The 24,167-nt window shown below is 47.7% G+C and overlaps 1 protein-coding gene across 1 annotated transcript; it reads right to left on the bottom strand.

The window, feature by feature from the left end:
• Positions 1–585: 585 nt before the first annotated feature.
• nhsl1a (NHS-like 1a) lies at positions 586–21,367 on the bottom strand. Its single transcript, XM_050066160.1, has 10 exons — positions 20,695–21,367; positions 14,447–14,557; positions 12,270–12,421; positions 10,058–10,292; positions 8,850–8,981; positions 8,398–8,747; positions 6,333–8,308; positions 4,228–6,257; positions 2,984–3,071; positions 586–1,675 (listed from the first exon to the last, which is right to left on the bottom strand). The coding sequence occupies exons 1-10, from the start codon at positions 21,365–21,367 to the stop codon at positions 955–957; spliced, it is 6,468 nt and encodes a 2,155-aa protein (XP_049922117.1). The 3' UTR covers positions 586–954.
• Between the last annotated feature and the right edge of the window lie 2,800 nt (positions 21,368–24,167).

Below are 24,167 nucleotides of genomic sequence, written 5' to 3' on the forward strand. Positions count from 1 at the left end.
TTTTTCCTAATTAAGTAGTTCTGTTGCCTAAACCTAACTGTCATGGCCTTGGCAATGTGTGTCCATGAATTAGTGGGGTGGAACTTTTGAAGGAGTGCGTGTGTTAGTTTGGGATTTGAGTGGTATTATTAATAGAATCAGAGACTCTACCTTTAAACTGCTGAATTTACCTCATTATAATCTGTTAAATGTCGGATCTGATGGATCTGAAGTTTCTTTATGACGTCATGGAAACCTTTACAATATAAATGCCTACACATTGTTATTATTATACAATATTATAATTATTGTAACATTCACTCTGTGATCTCAAGAAAATGCTTCTTATGTCCAGATCTGAGATAATTCCACGTCCTCTTTGGTCAGACGGAAATCTGTTCACTGGACCGAGGATGGATAATTTAGATTTCTCACTGGTGCGAGATAGTAAAACAAACTGAGTAACAAACAAAATAATAAAGTGAGTTCAGCATCTGTGCGAGTAGGAAAACAAAAAACTAAATCAAGCAAAATACAAAAAAGCAGGATAATAACCATAGTTTAAATTAAAGTGTATAAACTCGAGGTGCTGGGGGTAAAGTTAACAAGAAAATTATTTGTTTTCTTGAGATCATGGTTCCACAATCATAAGGAAACAACTTGAGTAACCACAAGAGTGTCCTTTCCAGGCTTCTGTAGTTTTCTGACACGTCAGTGTGGCTGCTAGTGACAAGTCCGAGAGTCGCCGAGTGTGCTTCGGTACATTCAGTAAGATGCTTCAGGCTGTAAGTCAGTCCAGTGGAGGTCAGCTGAGTTCAGCGCGACATGTTTGTGAACCTGATTGGGATCAGATGAAGACCCAGACCTTGTCACGTTCAGGAAGGACTTTCTGGGGAAGGTGCATCACGCAGGTATGCTCCATGGACTTCCTGTCGGATCCACATCGCAGCTGCGTTTATAAATGTCGCCTGTCCATCAGGAAGTCTCAACCAACCTCTGGCTCGATTCTCCTTCGGTTCCTGGAGACTTCATGAAAACCTCGTCGTCGTCGTCCTCTTCCTCCTCCTCACTGTCCCCTTCGAAGATGGCGGTCATAGGGGCGGCATAGAGGCGGCAGCGAGCTGCAAAGCGCCGACTGGATGAGCAAGGGGGAGTGAGGGAGCGAGGCCGCAAGGAGGAGGAGGAGAGGAAGAGGAAGTGAGAGGAGGAGGAGGAGGAGAGGAGGAGGTCATTGTGGCTCAGATCCCTTTGCCCCCATCCGAATCCGATCATGGAGAAGCTCTGATTGCACAGAGACGTTGTGGACAAAGGTGCGTCCAGAGTGAGGTGGGTATTAGTGTCACATGTATCTGAGGTACGGGACACGATCATAGGTTTGTCTTGAGGGAGGTCTGGTGGCGGTGGCGGTGGCGGCACACTCTGAAGGTCACCAATGGCAGCAGGAGCAGCAAGTATGCCAAGCCGTTCGACAGCCGAGATTCGAGACGATGAATCAGACCGACTACCCTTCCTCAGCAGCAGGGCCTTAAAGCTTTCACTTCTCGCTGACCTTTGATCTCTGAGTGCTGCAGGTCGGGTAAGACGGGCCAGAGGGACAGAGGGTGTGTCCGAAGGAGAGGCAGAAGAGGAGGAAGAAGACGAGATACGGAGCTTACCATCTTCTGCATCCCTTCTTCCAAGCATCTTCCTCTTAGACCTGAGACAAACACAGAAAGATCAACAGTCCTGAGTGACAAAACAAAAGTCAAAATAAAAAGTTGTGATTCAAGTGAACGCAGGGACGGACTTGTGAGGAAATTCCAAATTTGGGGCACAGGAAACAAAAAAGTTCCCTGTTAGAAAGTAAACAAGCACCCGAGTCAGGGGACAAGACACATGGGAGCAACTGGAGCCGACAGGGCTGCTACGAAGTCTCTTCACGCCGCCATGACTTTGTAAAACAGAATCAAAAGACAGTGTGTGATTTCAGAAAGCATGTCGGCACCCCGAAAGCAAAAGAGGCACGACAGACATGACGTTTTAGCGTAACTTAAACAGTGACATAACACGACGATGACAAACATTTAGCGTCCCTTTTACATGGTGGCTGATCTAACGAAGCCAACTGCTAAAAGCTGCTGTTCTTTTTCTTTGAATTAGCTGCTAACTGCTTACAGTCGCTGTTCTTCTTCTCTGAGTTGGCTGATAACTACTAACGGCTGCTGTTCTTCTTTGAGTTGGCTGCTAACTGGTAACAGCTGCTGTTCTTCTTCTTTGAGTTTACTGCTAACTGCTAACAGCTGCTCTTCTATTTCTCTGAGTTAGCTGCTAACTGCTAACAGCTGCTGTTGTTGTGCTTTGAGCAAGCCGCTAACTGCTAACAGCTGCTGTTCTTCTTGTCTGAGTTAGCTGCTAACTGCTAATGGCCGCTGTTCTTCCTCTGAGTTAGCTGCTAACTGCTGCCTTCCTAGTGGTTGGTTGCACATATAATACCTCATCAAAACATCACTTCCCTCCTGTCCTGCAGTCTGTCCCTTCCACACAGACGTGGACTCGCCGCTGTTTCTAGCTCCGCCATCGGCTTAACGGTGAGACAACTCTGTTCCCGAGTTCTGCTATTATACCTTTTATAATGAACGGTGAGATGGAAAAACGGCGTAACATTCCCACCTTGAACAGGCAGTGTAAAAGGTGAGAAGCGAGGAAGGAGGTTACTATTTGGGCAACAAAGACAAATGGACAGAATGCTTCCTTTCAGGGACAAGACATAACTACGCTTCCTATCAGAGGGAACAGGGGAAAAGGAAAGGAAAGGGAAAACCGATTATTTATCTGGTTACAGCCACCCAGGGTCAAGAACTTAACTCCATCTACCACACATTCAGTGATCTTTACCTGCCTGCCATGGCATTCACGCTGTGCCTTCCCATACTGCACTGCTCCACAGAGGCGGAGGGAGAAAGCAGGCAGACACATGAGATTTGTCCAGTAACAGTGTGCATTGTGTTTTAGTGAGTTTCCCTACCTGTGGATGACAGCAAACAGATCCTCTGTCGTCCGTGGTCGACCGGAGACAAACATCTGATCTGCCGAAACACTGACGAACACATCGGCTGGATAGAGAAACAAAGTATTAGATACAACAGTAGGAGCCCATCTGTGCAGAGCTTGCATTTTCTCCCCATGTCAGGATTGGTTTCCTCCAGGTGCTCCAACATGTTCTCCCCATTTCAGCGTGGTACACAGGTACTGCGTCTGATTCCAGGTACCAACAGAAGCCCAAGCTCCAAGTGGAACTCATTCTGAGCCTGAATTAACCAAGTCTGCAACCTCAAATTCCTGTCAAATCTAGCAGCCACACACCGATCAGGCAAAACATTAAAACCACTGAGTGAATAACGTACGATGCAATGTTCCTCTGGGAAGAATTTGGTCCTGAGGTTCATGTGGATGCCACCTGATATGCACCACCCACCCAAACACTGTTACAGGCCAAAGACATCTCCTCATGGTGAAGGCAGTGTTCCCCTAGCAGGACAATGCACCATGCCACAATGCAGGAATGGCTCAACGAACACAAGAGCTCAAGGTGTCAACCTGGTCTCCAAATTCCCCAGATTCCAATCTGATCAAGCATCTGTGGGATGTGCTGGTATGCCACCTCACAACCAACAGCACTCAAAGGATCTGCCACCAACCCCCTGATGCCAGACACTCCCAGAGGTCCTGTGTCCATGCCTTGACAAGTCAGAGCCAAGCCCGATCCAAGGAGGCCCCACCGTGGATTGGGGTACCTCTAGGGTACCAGCACAACCCACAGATGCTCAATCTGATTGGGATCTGGGGAATTTGGAGGCCGGGGTGATGCCTTGAACATTTGTCACGTTCATTGTACCATTCCTGAACAGTTTTGTGCCACTGGGGAGTGCCTGTGCCATGAAGAGGTGTCCTCGGTCTGCAACAGTGTTTGGGGGAAGCGTGTCAAGTGGAATCCACATGGTTACCAGGACCATAGGTTTCTGGGTGATATGAGTGGTTTTGAACTGGCTTTGACAGGTGCAGAACGTACATATTAGTTAATTGCTGACTGTAGTCTTTGCGGTGTGTTCAAGTGTAACTTTTTGGCTGAGACACAGGCGACTTGAGGCAATGCAACAGTTGGCCTTTGTCACCACTAGTTCTTTGCGGTCGATTTGATGCATCTGCGCTATAACAAGGAACAATCTAGTAGTTTCAAGCCAAAGTGCAACTCCAGTAAACCCAACTCACCATCTGGAGGTCCTCGGGCCTCCTTCACCACCTCCCTCCTACTGTCTGCTCCCTCCTTGCTCTTCTTTTCCTCTTCATCCTCCTGTATCAGGAGGTCTGGAAGCGACAGCTCCCCCTGCAAGCTGTCGGTGGACAGCGCACTGCTGAGGGAGCACCTGCTTTGACCAATCAGAGTGCAGGAGCTCTCGGAGTCACTGGTGTCTTGATTGCATACTGTCTTTGTCCTCCTCCTCTGACTTGTTGGCATCGTTCTCTCTTTCACCACATCTCGTTCATCTCCAGATGAGGATGAAGATGATGAGGATGATGATGATGACGATGAAGAGGGGGAGGGTTCCATTGCTGATGACATCATTAGCAGCTTCCTGCCTGCCCTCCTCTTCCTCCTCTTCCTTGCTTTGTCCTTTTTCCTTGCGGTGGAAGACGTCATCATCATCCCCGTTGTCTTCATCTCCCTCTCTTCCACCCTCTCCTGCTCCTCTTCCTCTTCATCTTCAGCCAGCGATGATCTCATAATGCTCTTATGAAACATTCTCTCATTGTCCTTATGAAGTCTTGTCTTGATGATCCAGGGGTCTGTTGCCCCAGTTTGGGTGCTACCATTCTGGGTGGAGGTAGCTCCATACACCCATGAGTTCCTGTAGATGCTACAGGTCTCAGAGGTTCCCCAAGTTCCTGAGGTACCACAGTTCTCCATGGTCCCATTTAAAGTGTTCCTAGCCCTTGTGGTAGCCATGATCCCCGTGGCGCAGATGGTCCCTAAGGTGCTTCTGGTCCCGGTGGTGCCTTGTGATGCCTCCCCTTTATCTTTAGCTGCAGTGAGTGGTTTGTTTGTTTTGGGTGAAGTCGATGAGACATCCGGCTTCTTGTGCAAAATTGGTGGCTTCTGCCTCTGAAGGGAGCTGGCAGGTGAGTGTGCGGTGACATTGGCAGGTGTTGTGTTTACAGGTGAAGCAGTGTCATCAATTGATGGTAAAGTTTGCGTCACTGATTTGTCAGGAGTAATCATTTTGTCAACAGCGGTGCAAGTCAGGTGCTTTTGTGAAGGGGAACTCGGGGTCAGGTGTCTGTGCAATGGTGTGCATAAGGAATCAGCGGGAAGCTGTGATTGGCTGTTGAGCCCAGGAGAAGGTGCTGTGATTTGTCCACCGCTCTTCCACCCACCTGGTCCTCGTGTGGCCTCAGGGGATGGCATGAGACCCAAAATGCAAAGATTGGGCTTCTTTGGCAGGGTCGGCTTCTCTGGGGAGCGGAGTTTCCTCGGGCTTCCTGGCTGACAGATCCTATTACTCTGTTTAAGATCCCTATATGCTACTGAAACCTCATCAGCTGCACCGTTCCATATTTCTGAATTATTCTTATCATGTGTCTCTATCTCATCTCTGCTCTCTGACAGTGTTGTTCCGCCTTCTCTGTGAGACTCTTGTTTTGATCCAGAGAGGGTCCAGTACGAAGAGTCTGTGTTTCCCTGTTTCTCTACAGTTAGCTTAGTGTCTGGCACTGTTATATCCGTGACCAGTTGGTGCAAAAACGGATGTTGAATAATTGTGTTTTTGTGGTTTATGTCAGCACCACAAGACATTTTGACCCAGGGACTATCTGACCTGGGGACTGAGTCTTCCTTCTCCTGTTCATTGTACTGGATGTCTTGAGGAGTTTCCCCGTTGGTTACCTTCGGCCCAGAGCATCTTTGGTTAGCTGGGCTAGCGGCAATGCCTCCTCGGCTCAGTAGATTAGTATAAGATGACTCTTCTTTGGATGTCCCCACATCACGTTTTGTAAGGTTGTGGTTATCGTGATCAGATTTGCATCCAGGTCGCTTTGCAAAACCATTAGCAGGGCAACTGACGTTAGCATTACCTGTTAAAGTTATGTTGGGTTCATTGCTCCAGAGATGACAGGCAGCATTTTGTGATCCAGCTCCAACTAGTGTATCTTCAGTGCTAGCCTGGCTATCAAGATTAGCATTAGCCAGCGCAGCACTACCTGGAGGAACTTCTTTGTTTGGTAGATCAGGGAGAGTATTAGCATGATTAGCATCAGCTGACAACCTGTCAGCTTGGTTATGTGGTGTAGCATCAGCAGGTGCAGCATCAGTTAGCATGATGCTAGTGAGACCTTTTTCGTTCTTGATGGAGCGGAGTTTAACACCCTGCAAAGCTTGGGCAGTGACCAGAGGGCAGGGGGTCGTGGCCACTTTAACATAGAGGTTTGGGGACTTGCCAAGGCCTGGTGCGGAAAGGGGGGTGGCAGGGGATGTGGGGAGAGGAGGAGGAGGTGGTGGTGGTGGTGGTGGTGGAGGAAGATCAGCGATTGGCAATTCTGAGAGTTCTGACGAGGGAGGGAGAGGAGAAGATGGGGGCAGAGGGGGAGAGGTTGGTGGAGGAGGGAAGTTGGTTGATGATGACGTGGTGGACACAAGACCGTGGGAGGCCTGTTTAACAGTGTAGGAGTAGGGGGGAGGAGGAGGCCGTGAGGAAGGAGGTAGAGGAGGAGGACTAGGGAGGGAAGAGGGTGGAAGAAGAGGAGGGGGAGGAGGTGGAGGAGGAAGGGATGATGGTGGAGGAGGAGGAGCAGCAGAGAGTTTGGTGAAGGAAGGAGCAGGCTGGCAGGGCTGAGGAAGAGGAGGAGGTGGAGGAAGGGACTCGGGAAAGGGGGAGTAGAAGACAGGAGGCGAAGGAGAGGAAGACTCTGGTAGAGGAGGAGGAGGAGGTGGGGCGGGGAGAAGAGGATGCTTGGCAGAGGAGTCTGAGGAGGTGCAAGAGGAGAGGGAGGAGGTGGAGGAAAATGAGGAGGACAGGGATGAGAAGAGTGACGACTTCCTCTCTGGCACCGGTGGCTTCGGCTTCCCTTCGGCCCGAGACATCACCCTGGGCACGGAGGAGACAGCAGGGCACAGGGGGAAGGAAGATGAGTGTAAAGAGGAGAAGGGGGAGGTCGGGGGGAGGGAGAAGGCTCCAGGGCTTGCTGCGAGAGGCGAGGAGGGGGAGAGGGGGGAGGACACAGGAGTGCCAGGTGTAGGGGTGTTGGACTGGCTGGAGTAGCCACTGGATGGTGAAGCAAGGCGCTGAAGCCCGGCCACAGAAGAGGCAGCTGGTTGGGGGTTGAGAGTAAGTCTTAGCCCCTCCTCCTCTGAGCCTGGAGACTCAGGAGTGAAGACGTGGGCATGTGGGTGCCTGGGGCTCGGCAGTAGCTGTTCAGTAGTAGGATCGTCAGTGGAGGTAGCCGCCTGGCAGTCAGGGCTTAGAGGTTCAAAGGTTGTTACTGTCCCACAGTTAAACCCACTCTGGCGTCTTTTGGTGTTGCTTCGGGGTACCCAGGGGTCATCAAAGGTCTGTGGGGATGATGCAGGGGTCTGATGGGTGGTGTGCTCCAAGTGGGGGCTCTGCACCGGACGGGGACTAGAGGAGGAGCGGGAGGGTTTGCTACGACCCGGGCGGCGCCTCAGAGAGTCAGAGCGCAATGGCGGAGGAGGCGGGCGCTTGGACTTGCGGAGGGAGATGCTGCGTGTGCTGCTGCACGAGTATGAAGAGGAAGTGCTGTGCTTTCTTTTCTCCCGATTTAGCAAGGGAGAGGTGGGCCTTTTCTCTGAACACAAAGAGTTGCTGTCAGCATGAGAGGGAGTGGAGCGACCAGAGGAAAGCAGGGAATCGCAGCTCCAACCTTCCCCAGAAACACATCTCATTTCCTGGGTAATGCCTGTCCAGTCACTCCCGGTCTGGCTGCTGTGGATGCTGGAGCTGGGAGACAGGGGCTGGTAGTTCCACGTCTCTTGCTGGGTGGGGGTCTGGTCATCCAGAGCCTGGTAACCAAACTCTGACTCAGACTCTGCGATGGAAGAGGAAGAGAGGTAGTGGGAGGAGGACAGGGAACTGCGATATTGGGCAGCCTCATTCAGGGACTTATCGCTAGGGTAAGACCACTCTGGTTGCAGGGCACGGCTGGGGGTACTGGGGAGGGAGGAGGTGACCGGGGAGGAAGGTAAAGAAGAGGAGGAGGAGGAGGGAGACTGGGGGATGACTCTGGCAGTGGGGTCAAAGGGCAGCAGGGGCTGGAGGTCGCTGGGGAAACCCTGTAGATCCTGCGACTGGAGAAGAAAAAAGAAAAAATCTTAACAATCGAATTCTTTGTTGTAGTTACTGGCTTACTTTTGACCACAGTTTCTCCTACCTGGCAACAAGAGGAGGAGGCACTGAGTGTCCTGTAGGAGGCACTGCTACAGCTGGCCTCAGAGTTCAGGGAGGAGTTGGTTGCCATGCGGGGGAGGCTGTGGACCTCTGAGGAGGATGAAGAGTAGTCGACGGGTGGGGAGGAGGTAAGAGAGGCCATGAGGCTGGACATCCCCCTTCCTCTTGGGGCTCGGATCCTCCTTGCTGGGACCTGCCCCTCCTCTCTGACCTCTCCCCTCTCCACCTCCTCCCCTTTGTTCTCCTGTTGGTGGGCGGAGTTGCAGGAGGATGAGGCAGTTCGACCAACAGTGGAGAACTGACCGGGAAGAATGGAAGAAACCGAAGGAGAGTCTGGAAAGACAGAAGATAAGAACAGAGTACATAAAGGAAGAGACGCGGAGATGGTGTGAAATAGAAAACAGCTAATTGGTAATGAATGGGCGGAGCTTATACCACGTTTCCTGCTGACATCATCAGGTACTCCGGTTACTGTCTTGCGGCGGCTCAGGTTGCGGGGTTGCCGGGATAACGAGTCAGTGTTAGAAACCACTTTTCGAAAGCTGGCCTGACGATCAAAACTTGCTCCTGAAGCACGCACATGTATGAAAATACAACAAAAGAAGAAGAGATTCTGTCAGTTTAACAAGTTCCAAGTCTGAGGGGAGTCCCAAGTCCAAGTCACATATTGAGTTGGTGTTGAGTTTCAAGTCTGCCTTCAGCTCCAAATCAGGGTCAAGTTCAAGTCAAGCTTGAGACAAAAGTCTGAGTTAAAGCTCTGTCCCATTCCAAGTTGAGTCTTAACTTCAAGTCAGATTTCAAGTCGGATTAAAATCCTATATCAAAGTCAGAGTCAAACTCCAAGTCCAAGTCAAGTCTCATGTTCAAGTCAAGTCTGTGCAATACACCAAGTTGGAGTCAAATGCTAGATTCAAGTCAAGTCCCAAGTCTGAGTCAGGTCTCAAGTGGGACTTGAGTCTCAAAGTTTCAAGAATAAGTTGAATCTCAAGTCCAAGTCAAGTTCCAAGTCTGAGTAATGTCTCAAGTGTGAGTTAAGTCTCCAAGTTTCAAAAATAAGTTAAACCTCATGTCCAAGTCAAGTCTCAAGTCTGAGTCGCGTCTCAAGCGAGAGTTGAGTCTCGAAGTTTCAAGAATAAGTTGAATCCCAAGTCCTAAGTCTGAGTCAAGTCCAGACTAAAGTCAATATTCTAAGTTGAATCTTGAGTCAAATCTCAAGCCTGGTCAAGTTGAGTCGTGTGTTGGAGTCAAGTTTTATGTCTGAGTCAAATTTCAAGTCCCACTTGAGTCTGAAGTCCGAGTTAAAGTTGAACTGTGACTTCAAGTTGAGTTTCAAGAGTTTCACTCTGACATCTCTCCACTTTGTGCATGTATAGGTCCTGTTTGTGCATGTGTGTGTATTTAGGACCTGTGTGTTAATGACAGTGGAGTGAAAAAATTGAATTTCCCCTCAGGGGGATTAATAAAGTATATATATACTGTATATAAAAAAAAAGAGTGAAACCCTATGGCAACCCAAGTCCAAATCTTTGCTTGTGTCTAAGTCAAGTCAAATCCACATCAAATCTCAAGTCCGGGATGAATCTTGAATTTAAGACTCTTTGATAGTCTTGTCCAGTCCAGTCCACAGTCCAGTCTGGTCCTACCTGTTATATTGATCGGAACTATATCAGCTGGGACTGCCTCCGCCTGCTGCCTCATCCTCTCCTCTGGAGTCGGAAGCCGGGGGGTCGGCTCTATCTCCGTGTCCGCTGTCAGCTCGTAAGTGGGGGCAAAGACTTCCCAACAGGAGGTGCGATGGACGGGGTTGAGGACCAGGGGGGTCAGAGGTCGCGTGTTGTTCAAGATGAACCTCTCCTCTTCATCTGAGCATGCTGAGGACTGAGAACAAAAACGCAGTTAAAGTACACATTTGTTTAGCGTGTTCAGAGTTGAGTTTAAACCCAGTATGGCCTGGTTTACTGTCAGATTCAACCCCAGCAGAGTGCAACCCAAGGAGTTAAGTTTCAGTTTAAGTTAAAACACTTAGGTTTAATCCCAGAAGAAACCGATCCCACTTTAACCCCAGTTAGGTCTAATTTAGCTAGACCGAATCGTTTCCTGTTGGGAGAGTGCCACAAAAAGTGGTTGTTTTTACCTAGACATCGCTGCGTTTCCTGCCATGTTAGTGTGACAACTACTGCGTCTGCTGGCGTGGAGAGTTATTTCCTCTTGAGCAGGTGCAGACCATATGTGCTGGTTGCTGTCGGCTGTAGTCTTTGTGGTGTGTTCATGTACAACTTTTTGGCCGAGACGCAGACGCTGTGAGGTGATGCAGCCATCAGCTTTCATTGCTGATAGTTCTCTGAAGTTGGTCTGGTGTGTCTGGGCCTTACTTCTAGTTTAGCCCTGTAGTTTAAATTTAAAACCTCAGGACAGATTGGTCTCAAGTTACAGCCCAATAGCATCTCGTAAAACCTGTTGGGGTCGAGTGTAACCAGAGACAAATCTAGTTTACCCCATCAGAGTCTTGTTTAAGACGGAGGAGGAGTTGGTTTGGTTTAGCCGAGAACAATCTAGATGCAGCAGAGTGGTGTGGAATAAACCTGACGTGATAGTTAAGCTGTATTTTAAGATGAGGTTTAACCAGAGTCTGGTGACGTCTGATTGGGTGTGACAGGGATGGTACTCTACTCTACTTCACTCTAGTCTAGTCTACTTCAGTCTAGTTTCTTTACCTTTCTCCTCCAAACTGAAAACTTGAAACAAACTGAAAAGCACGACTGAGAGAGACAGTCAAGGAACCTGGACCTCTGAAACAACAGGGGCGAGAAACAGAGAAGACATGGATGAATGAAGTGTGAATGAGTGAGAGAGGAGACACACAGATGGCAAGCAGTGGTGTCATGACTGTGTCAGTACTTCAGTTTGACCAGCAGATGGCAACAAAGCAAAGCCATTCTCCACTGATGCAGGAAACAGCTTCATAAACCTGGCTGGTTTCAACAGTTTCGTTCTGGCATGTGTCAGTAGGTGTATGTTCATCTGAAAATTCATTCCATTAATCTTATCTGAACCTGTGGTGGCGTTTTATTTTGAGAGCCAGCACACCTTCACAGAGCAGGTCGACTTTGGTGAGATACAGTTTAATCACTTCAGTCACCAGAAGGAAATGTCAGTATCGTACGGTTCTGGAAACCACAGGTACGTTACATTTCTACGTTTCATACGCATCATATAAATACTTATAAAGTGACGTAGTGTCTGAGCTGACTGTCATCAGGAGGTGGAGGGGACGGTGGCTGTGACAGCTCGGAGAGACGCCTGCCAGGATGCAGACCACTGTTCAACCCCAACGAGTCATTGCTGCGTCTTCAAGCAACTGTTTAGGCACCAAATGTGGGTGTTTTTAGCGGAGATAGTGCCAAGACATTGCTGCGTTTCCTGTGGCGTTTTAGCCACCGTGACCACGTATTTATAGCTAAAATCTTTTCCTGACAATAACAAAGTAGTTTTTGTGAATCCAACCAGATATTATTCACACTGCTGTTGACACGTTAAGTTATAACATATAATTGTTACGTATCCGCGGTTCACAGAAATGAACAGTGAACATTTATTCTGGCGACTGTGCTGGTTTTATGGCAGATGGACTTTGCTTTCACTTCCTGTTCTACATGACAGAGGAACGTGTTCTTTTAAATGGATGAACTGTACTTTTATGGTTCCTTAGATGTCTGTCTGTCTGTCTACACACATGTATGTTGGTGTTGGTGTGTCGCTGCTCTGCTGCAGTCGTCTCTGCCTCATTAATATTCATGCGTCAACACAGCATCCGTATTATTGTTGTGTGTGTGTGTGTGTGTGTGTGTCACTAACCATCCTCCTGCTTTTGTCCTTCCACCCTCTGCGCGCTTTGCTGCCCTCTGATTGGTCGAGGCCAGAGGAGGATGGGCGGGGGGTGGGGCCGGGCGGGTGCAGCTGAGAGCCGACTGTTCGGCTGTAACCATGCTGAGTCAGCCTGTTACATGCTACACACACACACACACACACACACACACACACGTGTTAGAGAACAGAGGCAGGGTGAGACAAAGATGATCAATCAGCCAATAATCAATAAGGAGATCAATAATCAACATGTTGATCAATTTGAGACAAAAAACACCTCAATGAAAATAATTATTATTAAACTGCAGCTGAACAGGCTAATGATGCTAATTACATCATTTGATTACATCATCTTACATCAATCAATCAGTCAATCAATAGTTTAATCAATCAGTCACTGCAGTAAAAGTTCAGCCTAACCGATGACATGAAATGAGGTCCTTTGTTTGAGGCACTGCAGCTGTGTGTGATGCAGTCTGCAGTGTGTGTGTGTGTGTGTGTGTGTGTGTGTGTGTGTGTGTGTGTGCTGCAGCTCTCTGCAATCTGCTCCAACTTATCAATTAGAAAACCAGAAAATCCCCAAAATAAAAGCCTTTAAGGCCGAACTCAGAGCTGGTTGAGGCAGGCGCTCTTGTATTACTCTCTCTGTAAGGTACGGTTTCAGATTTTAACCATCATTGTGGGGACATGTCTGCATTGTGAGGACATTTTGGCCTGTCCTCGTTACGTCGAAGGTCCAGGTTCGGTCTCATAACTGATGAATGTGTTGTGTCAATAAAGATCTCACTACTGTGAAAAGACAAACAACTAGTTTCATGTTTTCAGGTTGCCGGTCTGTCTGTCTCATTCTCTACTATCTCAACATTGCTTTGAGGGAATTTCATTTTTTAAATTTGGCACAAACGTCAACTTTCAGCCAAGGATGAACAGATGGCTAAGGTCAAAGGTCAAAGTCATTGTGAGGTTGCCTCCATTTCATTCTCGTAAGGCAATATCTCAAGAAGACCTTGAGGTTTTTTGTTGTTGTTTTTTTTCCAAATTTGGCACAAACATCAACTTTCAGTCAAGGATGAACCTGTGGCCAAAGGTCAAAGGTAAAAGTCATTGTAATAATTAGTTATTTTTCAAAAAGGCCTTCAGGAAATTTCTTCAAATCTGACATAACACTTGGACTCAACAACAACCAATTTGATTTTGGTGGCCAAAGGTCAGAGGTCACTGTGACCTTGCTTCTGTTCATTCTCATGAACCTACTATGTCAAGAAGGCCTTGAGGAAAATTATTTTCAAATTTGGCACAAATGTCAACTTTCATCCAAGGATGAACCGAAGGCCAAAGCTCAATGGTCAAGGTCACTGTGACTTAGCCTCCGTCTCACTCTCATGAACCTAATATTTCAAGATGGCCTTGGGGAAAATTTGTTTAAATTTGGCACAAACATCAACTTTTAGTCAACGACGAGCTGATTAGATTTTGATGGTCAAAGGTCATGTCTTTGTGACCTTGGGTCCTTCTCACTCTTCTGAACACAATTTCTCAATAAGACCTTAAAGACATTTCCTCAAATTTGGCACAACTGTTCACTTGGACTGGGCAATGAACTGTTCAAAGGTCAAAGGTCACTGTGACCTTGTTTCTGTCTCATTCTTGTGAATGCAATATCTCAAGGAGGCCTTTAAGAATTTTCCTCACATTTGGCACTAACGCACACTTATCACTCTATAATGAACTGATGAGATTGTGGCGGTCAATTGTAACTGTGACCTTGCTTCTGTCTCTCATGAATGCAATATCTCAAGAAGGCCTTGAGAGATTTTTTTTTTTCAAATTTGGCACACGTTAACCTTCAGTCAAGGATAATCTAATTTCATTTTGATGGTCAAGGGTCAGAGGCCAAGGTCACTTTGACCTTGCTTCTGTCTCATTCTCATGAACGCAATATCTTAAGAAGGCCTTAAAGGATTTTTTCCCCCCAAATTTGGCACAAACGTCAACCCTGACACGAGTCAGGAAAGACGTGGATATAAACTGTAACTTGACGGAGGAAGTACTGTCATAGTTTGGGACTATTTTCAGCAGCGGATTGATCCTTGTGTTCATCTAACTGTCAATAATAAAGAAACACAGATGATCACCTGAGACGCTGCTTCCTGTCGACCTCTGACCTCGCAGGTCATCAGCGCTGCCGGACCGTCTCTTTCCAGGGACGAAGAGCAGACCCTGCTGGGGCTTTTGGGTAGTGTAGTGAACAGACCACTTAGTGTCCCCGTCCCCTGCTGCAGACAGAGACAGAGCGCAGCACAGCTCAGGGTTTAGTCTTGTCTCAGCACATTCACACACAAACTCTGGCACAAACATCAACTTTAACCCAAGGGTGAACTGATGACAAAAGGTCAAAGGTCAAGTTCACTGTGACCTTGCTTCCATTTCATTCTCATGAACGTCTGAATACCTTTAAGATGTTCCCTCAAACTGACCACAAACGTTCATTTGGACTCAACAGTGATGTGGTGATTTTGGTGGTCAAAGGTCAAAGTCATTGTGACCTTGCGCCCGTCTCATTCTCGTGAACACGCTATCTCAAGAATGCCTTGAAGGATTTGTTTTTCACATATTAGTACAAACACCAACTTTCACCCTAGTTTGAACTGATGACCAAAGGTCAGTGGTCAAGGTCATTGTGACCCTGCTTCCGTCTCATTCTCGTGAACGTGAAAAAAATTGTTGCATTACAGTCGGTACACATTTGCTCGTCAAAGGGCAAAAAATACAAAATAAAATATAAAATAAAATAGATCCTTAGAGGAGACCCAAATGGTCCTTGAGAAGGTCCAAGGGCTCCATGAGAAGTAACAGGGGTCCTTGATGATGTGCCTGGGAACACTGAGGGGCTCCAAAGGTCCCAGAGGCCCCTGAGGAAGCTCTGATGGTCCTTGAGGGTTTCTCCTTCTGTAAGACCGTACTTATGACACTGAAGTGGTTCCATGGATCCATGATAAATATCAGAGGTCCTTGGAGAGGTTTAGGTGGTCCTTGAGTTGCCCAGGTGCTTGGCAGAGTTTTAGGAGTTCCTACAGAGCATCCTTGAGTCTTGGAGGTGGTTCCCCAGGTCCTTTATAAGATACCAAAGGTTCTTAAGGACACTGGAATGATTCTTAATGAGGTCAGTAGGCTCCTTTCAGGGCTGCCAAGGGTCCTTGAGAAGAACCAGAGGTCTGTATGGAGGCTCAAATAGTCCATGGGAAGATCCCAGGGGTTCTTAATGGTGTACAACAGGTCCTTGAGAATGTTAATTAGTTGTTTGAGGAGATCATTGGGTTCTTTGAATAGTTCCCAAGGCTGAGACTACAAGAGGTCCTTGAGACGACTCAGATGGTCCTTAAGGAGATCCCAGATTTTCTTGAAAATGTTCCAGGGGTCCTTGATAGGTACCAGAGGTCTGTCAGAATGTACTACGGGTGCTTGAGGAGGTTCTGGAGGTCACTGAGGTGGTTCCATGGGTCCTTGAGAACCAGCAGAGGTCTTTCTGGGGGCTAAAATAGAGGTCCTTGAGGATGTTTATTGGCTGTTTTGAGGGGATCACTGGGTCCTTTGAATAGTTCCCAAGGCTGAGACTACAAGAGGTCCTTGAGATGTCTGAGACAGTCCTTGAGGAGGTCCCAAAGATTCTTGAAAAGGTTCCAGGGGTCCTTGATAGGTACCAGAGGTCTGTCAGAAGGCACTACGGGTGCCTAAGGAGGCTTAATGGATCCTTGAGGAGGTTCTGGAGGTCACTGGGGGGGTTATAAGGTCCTTGAAAATGTTCCAGGGGTCCTTGACTCAGTTGTCTTTACTGTTGCTATGGTTACCTGCAGTTTAACACACCTTGAGCTCTGATTTAGAAAGGCAGATTGATTATAACGTACGTCTGACAGCCAGTCAGAGAGTTGCGTTCTATGAGGTCATCTTTAGAGAACTACATCGCCCTGTCCGACGCGACGATAACAAATACACACACACACACACACACACACACACACACACACACACACACACACCACACACACCACACACACACACACACACACACTCACCTCTGGTCTTGTTAAGATATTTGAGGACGGATTTGATGGCCGCTCCGATCAGAACCATAACGACGATGCCACACACGCACTTACACACACATACACACACTGACAGCGGACACACACACACACTCCTGAGGCTGCAGCAGACAGACGGCAGCAGCAGCAGAAACGCAGCTCGACTTGCTGCGACGCCGCTCTCCTCCCACTCCGCTCCCTCTAATCTCCGCTCTCTCTCTACCTCACACACACACACACACACACACACACGCTGGCAGGAAGCCAGCACACGTGTGTGTCCTTCATGTGTGTCGCCAGGTGATGAAGGTTACCATGAACACACACACACACACTCGATTCTTTGTAGATGAAGAAAGAGAATTCGAAAGTGAAGCCGCTCGTCTTTTATTCTCTTTGTTCTCCCGGTACTGTATTTGTGAGGACAGCTTATCAAAGTGAGGACATTTCAGTCTCTCATCGCTGTCTCAAACAGCTATTTGTAGGACCGGGACCAAGCTCAAAGGCAACACAGCACACCTGGAGGTCCCTGGAGTCCTTAAAGGTAGCTCTATGGGTCCTTGAGGAGGTCCCAGGGGTCTTTGAGGAGGTTTAAATGGTCCTGGACAAGGCCCATGGGTGCTTGGGGGTCCTTAAAGAACATCCTTAAGTCATTGAGATGGTTCTATGGGTTCTTAACGTCATACAAGAAGTCCTTGAGGACACCCAAATGGGCCTGGAGAATGTCCAAGGGGTCTACGACAAGTAACAGAGATATATATGGAAGCTCAAATGGTCAGAGAGGAGGTCCTTGACAAGGTTCCAGAGGCCCGTCATGAGGCTCAAATGTTCTTTGCAAAAGTCACATGGATACTAAAGTGGGTTCCAGGAGTCCTGGAGAAGGGTCCAAGGGTCTTTGAGCTGTACCAAAGGTCCTTGGGGAGGTTTAAATGGTCCTTATGTTGGTCCAAGGGTGCTTGGGGCGCTGCTAGGGGTTCTTGAAGAGTGGTCTTGAGTTTCTGAGGTGGTTCCAAAGGTCCTTGAAAATATATAAGAAGTCCTTGAGGACACCCAAATGGGCCTTGAAAACGTTAAAGGAGTCTGTCAGAAATGACAGAGATTCTTGTGGAAGCTCAAATTGTCCTGAAGGAGGTTCTCAGGGTCCTTGAGTAGGTCCCAGAGGTCTTTGAGGAGGTTTAAATGGTCCTGGAGAAGGCCCATGGGTGCTTGGGGGTCCTTGAAGAATGTCCTTAAGTCTCTGAGATGGTTCCATAGGTCCTTAACATTGAACAAGAAATGGTCAAATGGTCCTGAAGGAGGTCCTGAGGGTCCTTGACAAGGTTCTAGAGGTCACTGAGCAGGTTCCAATGTCCCTTGCAAAAGTTCATTGGATATTTATGGAAGATCCAAGAGTCTTGGAGGAGTACCAAAGGTCCTTGGGGAGGTTTATGGTCTTAAATGGTCCTTACCAAGGTCCACGGTGCTTGATGGGGGTGCTTGAAAAGGTACAAGAAGTCCTTGAGGACACTCAAATGAAACTCAAATTAAAGAGCATTCTTGAGTTTTTGAGGCGGTCTCCCAGGTCCTTGATAAGGTACCAGATATCCTTGAGGCTAAATTTTTTTTTTTTTTTAAAGAAGAGATTCCCAAGACCCTCTGGGGTCGTTTGATAGGTCCTTGAGAAGGTACTAGCGGTCCTTGAGCAGTATCAGAGGTCTTTACAGAGGCTCAACTGGTTATGGAAGATATTCTGGTATCACTGCAGGGGTTTTAAGGCCCTTGAGGAGGGTGCTTGAGTCCGTGAGAAGGTATATAATGTTGATATTAATGTGCAGGGGTAATAGTTGATGGAGACGAGGATCACCTTCATCATCACCTTCATCACCAGTCACAAACTGGGACAGTTCCAGGCTGTAAGTGTGCCGAATATCTGGGCCAGTAGAGCAGCTAATTACTTCTGTCTTCATGCCTGACAGCTGTCCGTCCCTCTCTGTCCCTCCGTCTGTCTGCGTGTCGTCACCTCTCTGCTGCTTTAATTAGTTCAATTAATTAGACAGGAAGTAGGCCACTCCGTCATGATGTCACCGCGTTTATATATAGACTGGATATGTTCAGTTTTGTCGTTCAATCAGCACCTGATCGATGGTCAGATGCCACAGGGCGACGCTAACAGGTGACGCTAACAGGTAGCAGCTGTTGCACCTTAAAGCCTGCTATTACAGGAATTAGCCATTAGCCTAGCGTATGGAGCTGCAGCTAATCCCACACACACACACACACACACACACACACACACACACACACACACACAGGAGATTATACACACAGATGAGTTCATGAAGACATTCACCAAACCTGGAACCACTGGGGACCAAACAGACTGCCTTTATCCACCAGCACAGAACTGGTTCTGATCCGGTTCCTGCACCTGATTTTGAACCGTTCTGAGCAGTTATACCAAAAATAAAATTCCCTCAGAACCCAAAAAGTCGGTTCTCTTCTGAAGCCAGTAAAGATCACGGCTTCTTTTTTAGATGGAACTCTTGGAACTCTTGGACATCACTGTTTTCCCACTTTGCAGGCGTTTCTGGACGCTGTTAGCTGCTAACTGCTGCTTTTTTAAAATCTCTGGGTCGCACGCACAACATGTCATCACACCCATCTTGCCAGACGTCGTTTCGGTGCTGTTGGTAAATGCTTGAGTTCCAGAGTCACCGTATTAGACGTACACACGCGTAAGTTCCAGAGCCAGAGTTTCAGACGTACGCATGTGCAAGTTCCAGAGTCATTGTTTTGGACATGCGCACACATGAGTTCCAGAGCCGCAATTTTAGATGTAGGCATGTACGAGTTCAATTTTCAATTTTCAATTTATTTATTTAAAAAGAGTTCCAGAGCTGCGTTTTAGACGTAAGCATGTGCGAGTTCCAGAGCTGCGTTTTAGACGTAAGCATGTGCGAGTTCCAGAGCTGCATTTTAGACGTACGCACGTGCGAGTTCCAGAGCTGCATTTTAGACGTACGCACGTGCGAGTTCCAGAGCTGCGTTTTAGACGTACGCACGTGCGAGTTCCAGAGCTGCGTTTAAGACGTACGCACGTGCGAGTTCCAGAGCTGCGTTTTAGACGTACGCACGTGCGAGTTCCAGAGCTGCGTTTAAGACGTACACATGTGCGACTTTCAGAGTTGCATTTTAAGCGTGAAGTATACTTGCTGCGTGGCCAAACGTACGCGTACACGGTGTGCTGCATCTGTGTGTATACTTGCTGCAGCACGGACGTTCGTCAATACAGCCAAAATGCCTGATACTGGTGGTCTCCACTAGGGGCAGACTGCAGCACTCAGACACAGAGGTCACGAAAAGCGAAGAAGGCGGTGACAGTGTGTTTCAGGATAAACACAAACATGGACACTCTCGATGAAGAGGAGATCATAATTTTATTGCTGTTAAGATCTCGGCAGAGGAAAAGGCGTCGTCTCCTCTGCCATCGGAGATGGTATGTGCGGCCCCTTAACCAATCACATGGGGAGTTTGTTTCCCTTGTTTTACCCATGCGAGCAATAGATGAGGAAAAGCACAGGGAATTCTTCTTCTTTGGAGTTTTACGGTGGTTGGCATCCGTTACGTTGCATTACCGCCATCTTCTGGGTCTACCTTGCTCCTACATCTTTCATTCCATTATATCCTTTTCACCAGTCCACCTCCGACCTCACGTTCACAGTCTCTAGGTATACTTCGCCAGAGCGCCTCTAGTGTTCATGTCAATATTGCATCTTGCGTACGCGTCACGCTACCTCGCAGCAAAGTGTGCGGTCTACGCGCCAAACGACCGCAAAATACGCGTGGCAGCCAAACATGCACAAAAACTGCATGCGTTTCGTGCAGCAAGTATACTTAAGCCTTTAGACGCATGTACGAGTTCAGTTTAAGAGATTTGGAAAAGGACAGGTTGGTTGGTTGCCGACATATTTTTGAGATGACGTGACTTATCATTAGCCAGAAAAGATCAAGATGACATCTGTTTGTTTCGATCATCTGATGACGGCTATGTGACGACCAAAAGTAAATTTTGGTGTTAGTTATTTGGATAAACACGACGTCATCATGATTTTATCCTTTCATGATAAACTAATGGGAGTGGGACTTGGAACTGGTCAGTTGACAAAATGCAGGTGTTCCTCTGATTGGTTGGAGATATATGGATTCAGCAAGTGTCACTCAGCCTACACTAAACAGGGATACTTTATGTGGTAGAGGAAAGGACCTGGTGCCAAAGTTGAGTCTGGCTGAAGCGTGCAGTGGACATGGGGCATAAGAGGGTCAGTTCTAGTACACAGAATTTCAAGCAGTACCTCTATGCAGAAGGGGTGTGGTTTGTGTCGTCTCCAGCCCGGAGCTCCTCCCTCGGTGGGATCTGAAGCAGAAGAACCCAGTTCTGCGCCTCTTGCTGGGCCGGTAGCGGTACTGTGGCGGCACCTCCGGCTCCCTGAGGTGCGGTGGAGCGCTGAGAGGGGAGGGGATGGGCAGGGTGTAGCAGGGGCGGGGCTCCGGCGTGGGGGGGCATGAACCTGTCCGGCTCCGCTGGGTGAGGACTGGGTAGGTGGAGCGTGGTAGCTGAAGGGGTGGGGTTTGTTGGCTGAGTTTCCCATAAGTCTCTGGGGCGAGGAAAAGCTTCCCATGAGCATTCGAAGGGTGGATGTGGGATCGTGGGGGGAGGTGCTGGTGGTGGTTCAGAGGGCTGCTGCCTGGATACTGAAGGTGAGGCGGGAGGGGCTTTTTGTCACCTGAGGGCGTCCCGGGTCTGCCGGCACCACCCACGTTCAGCCCCAAGATGGCGCCGTGGTGCTGGTGGAGTTTGGCGCTGAGAAGGCGCCGACGCAGGCTGCCCTCTGTTTTCGGTTGCAGGGCAGCCATCTTGCGCGGGAGAAGCTCATCGCGCTCTTCGTCGGGATCGCCGTTCCAGCAGCTTGACCCCACGCCAGGCCCCGCCCCTTCCCTGCCCAGACACTCCACATAGGAAATCATCCTGATTGGCTGTTTGATGTCAGCCTCTGCTCTCAGGACAGATCACACGATGACGATCTTTTCACAATAAGAGCCCCGGAGATTTCTGAATCCATTGTCGAAACTTCTTCTTGTTGTTTTTTCTGTTCTTTCTAGTTAATCCTTCGAAGTACAAGCCCCGGGTTCTTAAAAACAGATGTTTCAACTCACCATAATAAAAATCAAATTCACAACTGCACACGATTTCAAAATAAATCCTTAAAAATGTCAATTTTCAAAATAAAACCACTCAACAATCCACAAACAGAGTCCTCCGCTCAGAGCTCTTTCAAAGTAAAAGTATCATCCATCACAAAAAGCATTTAAATGTTTGTGCAGCCTCTGATTTTCACAATAAAAGCTAAAAAAAAGTCCGAATGTGTTTCAGGAAAGTAAAAGTGTTTCCACACCAGCTTCAAAACTCCTGCGTCAGCAATGGCCAATCAAAACTTTAAAAGTCTTATTCCTTCACAATAAAAGCCTCAGAGACGTCGTCGATGTCCCCCAAACTTTCCCAAATGGCAGAGCGGTTCCTCGTAGCAGCTCGTCTGCGATCAGTGAGATGTTTTCTCGGAGGTGTTGATGGTGTGTGTCTGTGTTTCCTCTCTAATCTGCTCTCAGGGATTATCCAGGTCTGCAGATGGCCAACACACACACACACACACACACACGTATTTACCTCAGCGCCCAGTCCAGCCGGGAGGTTCACAACCAATCAGACAACAGCAGGTCGACGTTTGATCCTCAGTCTGTGTGTGATACATCATCTTCCTCCTCCTCCTTCATCATCATCATCATCATCATCATCATCACACACACACCGTCCTGCTGCCACAAACATTCACCACAGCATTAAATGTGGATTAATCCGTCTCAGAAAATAGTCCAGATCCGTCCTGTGACAGGTTTCAGGTGTAGATAGATAAAGTAGATAAACTCAACTCAACGAGACAAACGAGGACAGATGGACGACTGATGACAGAGGGACCAACACACCTGTGAATCAAACAAACAACTGATGGAGATAAACACCTTTACACTAATATATATGAATTTAAGACGTAAAAAAACTTTACAAATAAAAAAAAAACATAATTACCTCAAAAGTATTTTTTTAAAAAAGAGAAATAAAAACCCTTAAGAATTAATGAATAAATACTTGTTGAAATGAAAAGCCGTTGAAACAAAAAACATAAATGAAAAATGAATGACCTACAAATATTTGTAAAGGAAAAAGGTGCTCTGACACGTTCTCCCTGTGTCAGCGTGGGTTTCCTCCAGGTGCTCTGACATGTTCTCCCTGTGTCAGCGTGGGTTTCCTCCAGGTGCTCCAGCTTCCTCCCACAGTCCAAAGACATGCAGGTTAATTGGTGACTCTAAATTGTCCGTAGGTGTGAATGTGAGTGTGAATGGTTGTCTGTCTCTATGTGTCAGTCTGCAGGACAGGAGCTCTCATCCCTCTGTCCTGCAGACTGACTCCAGTGTCTTTAACCGTGTCATCTACAGCACACACACACACACACACGTCAGAGACACCGCAATGCCATGACGGACAGACAGACAGTCGCCTCCATCACTCCTCACTGTGTGTGTGTGTTACAGAAACAGCTGTGTTTTGGATGCTGAAAGGGTTTGAGCCTGCTTCGACACGCCAGCGCTACCACCGACACACACACACACACACACACACACACACACACACACACTAAAGCTTTGAATGTCTCCTGACCCAAAACAAAGATCCAAGTTTGCTGGCTGCAGCAGGACCACAGGAAGTAGCTGTACTACATGCAGTACTATGGGATGGTATCAAAGCAGTAACCATAGTAACAGTAGCAGGAAGACGACTGCAGCAGCTGTAATCTGGAAAAGACTCTGCACGCACGCACACACACACACACACACACACACACACACACACACACACACACACACACACACACACACACACACACACACACACACACTCGAGAATCTGCAGCAAATGTCTTTATGGAATTCTTCATCATCCATCCTCTACCTCACCTTTAAAGCAGAGCATGTCGTCCTCGCCCGCTGTGTGTGTGTGTGTGTGTGTGTGTGTGAAAGTGAATCTGAGCCGACAAACACTGAAAACACAAGTTCAAACACAGATTCCTCCTCCTCCTCCTCCGCCGTCCTACCACAATAAAAGCCCCCTGCCTCCTCTCTCGACCCCAGACTTCCTGTTTCCAATCATCCCCTGCTGCAGTAAAAGCACCAGCTGACTGAAGTGAGGTGTTCAGAGTCCAGTTATACAGTAACTAAAAGTACAAATACTCGAGTACAAGTACTTTGTGTTTGGTTTGGAAACGCTACATCTCTTTCCTTATGCTAATGCTAAGTTAGCGATTAGCTAGCTATGAAGTAGCCTATTACGTTAAAGGAGGTGTGGTCAAGGTTAAGATAAGGGTAACAGCAAGGCTACATCTAGTTCCTTATGCTAATGCTAAGTTAGCCTTTAGCTAACTTTAGCTATGAAGTATTACACTAAACAAGAGGTGGCTAGGGTTAGCATAAGGATGGGAATAATAATAATGATATGGCTACATCTAGTTCCTTATGCTAATGCTAAGTTAGCAATTAGCTAATGTAAGCTAGAAAATGTTACATTATAAGAGTGGTGGTTAAGGTTAGGGTCACGGTAATGGGAAGGCTACATCTTGCTACTTATGCTAATGCTAAGTTAGCAATTAAGGAGAGGTGGTTAAGGTTAGGAAAAGGTAATTGGAAGGCTACATCTCGTTACATATGCTAATGCTAG

This window comes from Epinephelus moara, chromosome 16, assembly GCF_006386435.1.
Source record: "Epinephelus moara isolate mb chromosome 16, YSFRI_EMoa_1.0, whole genome shotgun sequence".
Classification (NCBI taxonomy): Eukaryota; Metazoa; Chordata; class Actinopteri; order Perciformes; family Serranidae; genus Epinephelus; species Epinephelus moara.